Source organism: Egretta garzetta, unplaced genomic scaffold, assembly GCF_000687185.1.
Source record: "Egretta garzetta isolate BGI_Z169 unplaced genomic scaffold, ASM68718v1 scaffold330, whole genome shotgun sequence".
NCBI lineage: Eukaryota > Metazoa > Chordata > Aves > Pelecaniformes > Ardeidae > Egretta > Egretta garzetta.
The window spans coordinates 215,585-223,784 of record NW_009258275.1 but is presented as its reverse complement, the minus strand read 5'-3'; the positions used below and the strand labels follow the sequence as shown (position 1 = coordinate 223,784).

At 45.1% G+C, this 8,200-nt stretch overlaps 1 protein-coding gene across 1 annotated transcript in view; it reads right to left on the bottom strand.

Annotated features, from left to right (window-relative positions):
* LOC104123863 (SV2 related protein) overlaps positions 1-8,200 on the bottom strand; it is a 19,100-nt gene that overhangs the window by 357 nt on the left and 10,543 nt on the right. Inside the window, 8 exon segments of the mRNA XM_035891553.1 lie at positions 1-80; positions 768-857; positions 1,089-1,170; positions 2,413-2,524; positions 4,035-4,142; positions 5,900-5,976; positions 6,295-6,368; positions 7,735-7,863. The exon segment at positions 1-80 is cut by the window's left edge and continues 357 nt beyond it. Of these exon segments, the coding sequence (XP_035747446.1) occupies positions 1-80; positions 768-857; positions 1,089-1,170; positions 2,413-2,524; positions 4,035-4,142; positions 5,900-5,976; positions 6,295-6,368; positions 7,735-7,863 (752 nt within the window).

The following is an 8,200-nucleotide window of genomic DNA, read 5'->3' as shown; positions in this document are numbered from 1 at the left end:
AAGCAGGAAGCCACAGCGGCCAGCAGGCAACACCCGCTGTAAACCACCAGTGTCAGATAGACTGAGGATTCCAACATCACCTGCAGAAGAAAGGCAGAAAATACAAAATAGTAACCCTGAGCCTTGTCACAGGAAGAAACACAAATACGAATGTGGTAGTAGAAGTTTTAATGACAGTATTGGGAAAAACGTTTAACTTTCTTTCCTCAGTGATTACACAGCTATTAAACACTGACAAACCAATCTGGAGTGCAACTGCCACCAGGTGCTGCTGCCCTCACGTATTAGACAGGACTTCAGCAAATCACAAGCTTTCTACCTAGCCATCTGCAGAGCCACTGCTTCTGACACAGCCTTCTGAGTCCTGTCCCTGCGGAGCCTGGCTCCCCCAACCTCCCTGTCCAGCTCTGTCCTGAAGGTTTTGTAGCCCCCAAGACCTCAGCCTGGGATCTCAAGAGAAAGGCAGCGTTGCACCAGGCACAGAAACTCCCTGCCTCTCACAAATCCCATCTCCAGGCGGTGGCTTCCAAGGTGTCCTCACATCCTTCCAGCAGCCTGCTTCTTGGTTCTTTAACCCCCAGCACATGGAGCTCTGGAGCAAGAGGTAAATTCAGAGACGAACCTGAACTCTCCTCAAGGAACAGGCAACAACAACCCTCCTTCAACACATCATGCACAGATCACCCTTGGTTTGGCCCTTGCAGCAGAAAAGCAGGCTCTCCGTCATGTTCCTGCGCCTCCAGTCTCAGAAGGAGAAGGGATTTTACCTGTGCAATGAACGGGGTTATGAGGGCTCCCACTCTCGCCATCCCACTGCATGTCCCCAGGCCCAAAGCACGTGTGGCTGTCGGATAAACCTGTGAACAAAGCATCAGCCCATTAACACCAGTGAGAAGTTCTCTTCCCTCCAGTCTCCTAAATCAATGGAAATTAATAAGTGGTGCTACAGCAAGTTCTGTTAGACAATGACAATGAGATCATCAACTCATATCTGGGGTGAGGTCCGTTGTGAAGAGGTCATAAAAATGACTTTCCCACCATGTTCTCACTCCCCTTAAATATTCTCATTACAAAAACAACCTCCTTACCTCAGGAGTGTAAACATAAGCAGCCTGAAATCCTCCTGAAATAAAAGCTCTTGCAATGAAGAGCAGCACAGTAAGAACATTTCTGCGAGAATAAAAAGGAGAGCAGTGTTTGGGATTGTTCTGTACAATCTGTTTGTTTAACTTGGAGGCAAGTGCAATAAAAATGCTAAAACTGTTAGAACGATTCCTTTTGTTTTTTAATGAACCCTTTGTATTTTTTCTGGACCTTTAATACAACAATGATGCCAAACAATCCGCATTCCCACAATCACATCAGTTTGCTAAGTGTATTCATTCCAACTGACAGCTGTGGCCTATTGAAATAAGCGGCGAATGCCTCAGCTTATCTAAATAAGAAAAACATATTCCACGTTATGAATGGTGCTCACAAAAAAAGGGCGCACACGAGAAGGAAATGAGAGTGCAGCTTTCCTGTTTAAAAGGCACGAACCTACGCACCACCTGGGTATTTGCAACCTTGTGAGGTTTCTTACTACAAGGTTTCTGTACCATCAGGTTTTGTACAGTGCCTGAAAAGGTTTAAATTCAGAGAGCTCTCCTCTGGCCGTCAGGTCATTCCCTTGCTCGTCAACCCCAAGGTACAGGCACCATCATGTGCACGTGGCATGACAGCCAGACACAGTCAGAGGCAGGATCTCAAGAGCTGGAAATCTGGTAGCGTTGAGATTCAAAGGCAGAGCTGTCAACCGACTTGTTATTTGGAAAATCTGCATGAAGGACAGATACTGAACAACACAAAAACATGACCCCGAGTTCTTTTGAACGTCGGGCCCCGCGTATCTGCAATGCCAGCATCAAGCTGCAGCAGCCACACTGGATACAGCTCCGAGGTAGTGCCAGGCTGCATCTATCGCTTCCCACGAAATTGTGCCGTAGCACTTGGGCCACCGAGAGCCCAGGACAAGTGAAGCTGTCAGAGCAGCTGAGGCAGAGGCTGGGCTTGGTGGTGAAGCGCTGCCCTGGCACAGTCAGCCTGGGGAAACACAGGTAATGAATGGCAGAGAGCAGAACAGGAACCAGCTACCGAGGCTCATGACATCAGATTACCTCTACTCAGACATAAACTCTTATTTTCCCCTTTGAATTATACTGTCCGCAAGATTATAGTGAAGGATTTCTCCCCTCCTGCTCCTTTCAGTTTCCTTCCAAACTCTGGTGACAAAACCTAACACCATCCTTAACTCTTTCTCCAGTTGAGCACAACCTTCTCATGGCTTTTCAAACCACCACTTCCAATGCTGCCATAATCAAGAGAGAACATGGATGAATCAGATATACCAGTCGTTCACCGGGTTTTACTTACCTTCCAACGCAGAGAAACAGCAGAAGACTGCAAAACGAGAAGACGAAAAAGGACAGGGCCATGGTTTTCTTGCGGCCTATCCGATCAATGATCCATAGCGTTACTAACACACCTGCGGAAGGAGACAAGTTGACTGTTGGGAATTGACCGCAGGCAGAGGCTGCAGCAGCTGGCTTTTAAAATAGGCTGGGTTATTTAGGTTTGAAATTTTGTTGTCTCTTTCTTTAAAATACTTTGCTGGCAGAGGCATCCAACAGGGGTGTAGAACGATTGCCCCAGCCACCGGTGCCACATGAAAACAGCAGCTCTGTGTCCCAGCTGGTGAGTTGTGCCCCACGTTCACAGCCCCGCTGGCCTACACGCTCAGGGGCCACACGCTGACGTAGGAGTGAGCCATCAACTCTGACATCTGTTAACAACTAATTACTGCCGTGGTTACCAACATGAATGCTAAAAATGCCGGCCTTATGTCTCCCTGGAATAGCTTTTTGGTCAGCTTCTGACCATTGCTCCCTGCTGATCTTCCTACCGCTAGATTTAAGGGCTCTTTAGAACTTAGTATTTTCTCTCTATTGCATTATTTATATGCTGCCATCAAATTATTTCTCCCCTGCTCTCCAATAAAGGAAATAGATCAAGCTCTGCAAGTCTCACAATGTTAAGTGTTCCCTCTTACGCGACTTTTCCAGATCCTTGTAAAAGTGGACAGACAGCCAAGTGTAGGGATTATTCAAGCATCCGAGTTGCCAGTGTCGTATTCAGAGGTAACCCTGGTAGTATTTCTGACTCCTACCTTAGTGTGTCTCAGGATCAAATCAGTCCTTTCAGCTACAGCATCAGCCCAAGAGTACCAATTCTCTTTTCTGTCCACCGTACACCGACACCTTCCCCAGAATGGCTGGTACGCAGGACAGCCCTCCCGTTTGGGAGGGACTGTGCATATTTACTAGTCACAGGCTTACAACTTTTCACCTATTAAATGGCTTCTCTCTGAGCATTTGTCCCTGAAACTATAATATCGAACAGTGAAAATAACTTGACCGCTGCCTCATGGTATTATTTCAAACAGATTAATAGAGAGATCGTCTTCTACATCCAAAGAAACAACGGCTATTACATACTAACCACCTCGCTTGTCCTGTGTCAAGCTGTTCATTGAAATCCACTGAAATGGACTGAAAATCATGGCTGAGGCTGGACACAGAGCTCAGGAAGCAAGTTCTCCATTGATTCGCTACACCCACGATCCTTTTAAAATAGTTCTGGAAAGTCATTTATGGATAAAAGTTCAAGTGATTCTGCCCCTTTGATTGAATTGTTACTCTTCCTCTGCATGGCTAATACGCTGCTTGGATAGAATCCATGGTCAGAGGGACCATTACAGCTTCACAAAGCAATTACCAGTGATTTTATCTGTATGATCGCATGGGCAGTGAAAAGAGCCACAGCTTACTGTGTGAACGGCCTATCTCAAGTAGTGCAAGCAAGGAGCTCCAGCACTGCAGGAAATACATTGGCATTAGGCCAGGCAGAAGAGCCCATTTCATTCCTCATACCAGAGCCCATTCCAATTCCACTGAGCCACCAGCAGTGAAGAACTGGTGCCTCTTATTGCCACTTACCAGGGAATTCTGACAGGGTTGTCCAAAGCAGATCAGTGTAGTCTTCCTCTGTCAGATACTCACAGGTCAGGGTGCACTTTGCTTTAACTTCTTTCCTTCTACTGGATACTGTGGGACGAAAAAGAAAAAAACCCAAACACTTAATGTATTTTAAGTAACCTCTTCTCTGCTTACCTTCCTTTACTCCTGCTATGTCTTTATCACTCTTCCTCCTGAAACCGATAGCAGGGATGTATGAAAATCGTAGAACAGAATCACAGAATCGTTTAGGTTGGAAAAGCCCTTTAAGATCATCAAGTCCAACCGTTACCCTAACCCTGCCATCCCACCACTAAGAAAAGACCCTGCTGCACAGCAGGTACATTTGACCTGGAAGATACAGCTGGAACTGAACAGGTTATACAGGAACATGTTCAGAGGAGAGCAACAAAGCTGGGGAGGGGTCTGGAGCACAAGGCTTACGAGGAGCAGCTGAGGGTGCTGAGGTTGTTCAGCCTGGAGAAGAGGAGGCTGAGGGGAGCCCTCATCGCCCTCTACAACTGCCTGACAGGAGGCTGTAGCGAGGTGGGGGTCAGCCTCTTCTCCCTGGGAACGCGTGATGGGACAAGGGGAAATGGCCTCAAGTTGTGCCAGAGCAGCTTTAGGTTGGACATTAGGAAAAATTTTTTCAATGAAACAGCTGTCAGGCACTGGAAGGGGCTGGCCCGGGGAGGGGGGCCATCCCTGGGGGGATTTAAAAGATGGGCAGACGTGGTTCTTGCGGACAGTGTTCAGTGGTGGGATGGCAGGGTTAGGGTAACAGTTGGACTTGATGATCTTAAAGGTCTTTTCCAACCTAGACGATTCTACGATTCTATGATTCCATGATTCTATGATTCCCTACTCTCATTTGTGGCACAACGTCTGACCTCTGCAACCGTTGATTCTATGATTCCATGATTCTATGATTCTATACTCTTCATTTGTGGCACAACGTCTGACCTCTGCAACCATCACCATCAAAATGAAAACTTACACTTCCTATCAGCTGTACAGGCTTAGTTATTTTTCAAGTCCAGGGCTCATAACAGTGAACAGAATTAACATCAATAATTCAGTTTCTCCCTACATAAACTGGGCTACAAACACTCTATACTTTGAGAAGACCAAGTAATATCATGTCTTTGTGAGAACAAGTATTTTTCAAGGGTGCATGCTCCTTTGTGGAGGCTAACCCGAGTTAGCTAATATGCTGGTGTACAAACTTGGGATCTGTGTCTTCTCCCAATACTACCCATCCTCCTTCTATAATTTTCCAACTGTCAGACGGTTTTCACTAATTGCAAGTGTTCTGAATACAATCATGCCTCCCCTGGGGAATCAAACTTTTGAAGCCTCTTCTTAATGCAGTCAAAGCACTTTTTTTTAACACAAAAATCTGCAACAAAAAGGGCGATGGTTTCCCACCGTTATCTTTTTTTCTCAGCAGGTCTTCACAACTTGAGAACCTGCGAGCTCCACAGCAGCAGCAGTTATCTCTATCTCAGAACTAATTAGGCCTGTCAAGCCTGGCAACTTACATTTATTCAATCACTTTTTTTCTCAAGAAGAACAGATACTTTTTCTAACAGGTCTCCCTTGAAGGCTGTCTTGCTGTTTTTCATTTGGGGCTCAGAGACACTGCAGGACCTCTCTGCATTGTGAATGAGATGAGGAACAGTCTATCAAAAATGTTTAAAATAAGTAAGCCTTTAAGTGGTGGATGCCTTAAAATTCAGGCTGGCAGCCAGAGTCCTTTCCAAACTAACAGCAGAAGGTGATCTAATTAAAGATATTCCACCACTTAACACAGCATATTTAAAAAGAAAAGATGGACTAGTACTCACTGCTGCAGACATCTCCTGCTTGGAAGAACTCTGTAGTTAATAAAACTAACCCATAATATGAAAAAGCGTTGGAAAACCTGCAAGGAAGAAAATGAGAGAGGAGGTCTCAGCTGGTCAAACTCATCGTAAACAACATGAATCAAATTTGAACCCACTGTGTGAGGACTTCCACTAAGTGCTACCTCAAAGCTATTTCCTATCAGCATTTAGAAAATGAAAGGGCAATTAGATTGAGAATGCTTGTGATTGGGTGGTTTAATAAATTACAAATCAATACAGGTTGGGGTTTTTTTTTGAGGGGGAGGAAGTTGCTGTATTTTAGTGATACTGTAAAATACCTCCATTAAAACCACTTAGAATTGTGCTGGCATTGAGCCATTTGTATTTCCTCTTACCATATAAACCAGAGGAGCAATGTGGTCCATCTAAAATGGGGTGTAAAAAGGTCCCTCATTTTTCCTCGGTCTTCCTGTTGAAAACAAGCAGAATTCAGATGGTCAGGGCATTCACTGGTCCTGCACTGGAGGACCCAGAGCGGCGAGAGATAACGCAATACACAGTACTAGGGACTGTATCTCAGGATGAGTGTTTGGTGCTGTGGGCTCTTCAGGAGCTGCACTGGAGCTGGGATCCAAGTAAAGAATTCCTCTGCCAAGGGGAATTCTCTAGGAGCATAATGATATCAAAACCAGTCCATGCACAGGCCACGCTGCTGCTCCACGTGGAAGGCGAGGATCTGCCAGAACAAGGAGGGGGTGGAAAGAGGCAGAGGAGAACTTTTCTGATCCACAGGTGGGATATGATTCACGCAGCCAGCTCCCCTAAACTGGAGCAGCCCCGCAGGGCTTTTGATCCAGGGTAAGGTATGGAGGAGCTACCAGCAGCTCTCCTGCAAGCAGACCCCTTTTAAACTGCGCGGTTCTTTGAGGTGGAGGGCTCAGCCCGTGAACTTGTGGTTAAGGAAAAGTACTTTCCCACCCCACCCTGAAAAGAAAACTGTCCAAAACTTGGAGAGTGTTCCTCCACAGCCTGTCAAAATTACCGTGACTGAACCAAGCATTTGTGCAACGTGTAAGAGCTCAAATCCTCGCTGATCTGGACCTCAGAAAATCAAACCTCCATCTCTGATTAGTAAGATGCTGTCACTACTAACAGGCTTGCGCTGAACTTTACAATTTAGCTCTTGTCCCTTTGCTGTCCTTCCTGGCTGGCTAACTTTGTCACTTTCTTGTCTTACAGAAGTCTGCTCTTTGTTCTGTAAATGCAGAGCTGCTTTATATGTTGACAGGGGTGCTGGGAAGTTGGCCATATAAGGCTGAAATGAAAAAAATCCAATGCAATTCATACAGTAATATGCAGCTCAGAAGTAACAGCCTGAATCACTCCGTGCACTAGGACTGAATAGGAGCTTGCAGCTTTCCCACTCCAGAAAATCAGGATTAGATTAAAAATGAGGTATAGCTAAAGAGTCAGATTCCATCTTGTCTCACGAGTTCAGATCTGGGAATTCTGATCTGAGTTCTTTGGTAGCCTCAAGGTTTGATTTTCTTTAATAATAGGGTCCTAGAACGAGGTTAAATAACATTAATGCCCACTTTAAAGGTTCTTTTTTCTTTCAGGATTTCCATGTAAATAAAAATGAGAAAGTAACTCTTCCTCATGTTGAAAGAGGCATATATGATCATCTCTTATTTTTTTTATTACCGGCTGAGACATTAAAATTGATTGATTTGCTTAGAAACTTAACATTGATTATTTGCTTAGAAAAATACATATGAATGTAGCACAGTTTCATTGTATCCCACGTTATTCATGTGACCGCTACCTGTACGTACCTGTCTGGAAATAATTAATTTTCCCAAAGGCATCGGAGCGCCATTTTCCGTCGCTATCCGCTTTAAAGTGGCGATTGCTTTTTCTTGATTTCCAGATAATACATCGTACCTGGCACTTTCTGGCAGCCACTAGGAGAGCAAAGCAGAGCACATGCAAGATGATATCAAACATGGCAATACACAAACTGGGGATTTTCTTCGGGGCCTTGCAGTGGGAAATCTCAGAGACTTCAGCAGACTACTGACATGAGAAAGGATTACAGGACTCCTCTTTAACAGAACTCATCTTTAACGAACCAGAGAACCACCTCTCTGCCCAATGGCAAACTCCTCGTTAGGCTTTCAGAAACCGCAAAACCCCGCTTTCACTGTAAAGTCCAAACTCCCGTCTAAAATCTTTCCCTTCTGTCACCTTGGGTTTATTCTTGAGAAATGTTAGGCATTTTTGCAGGTTCTTTACATTATT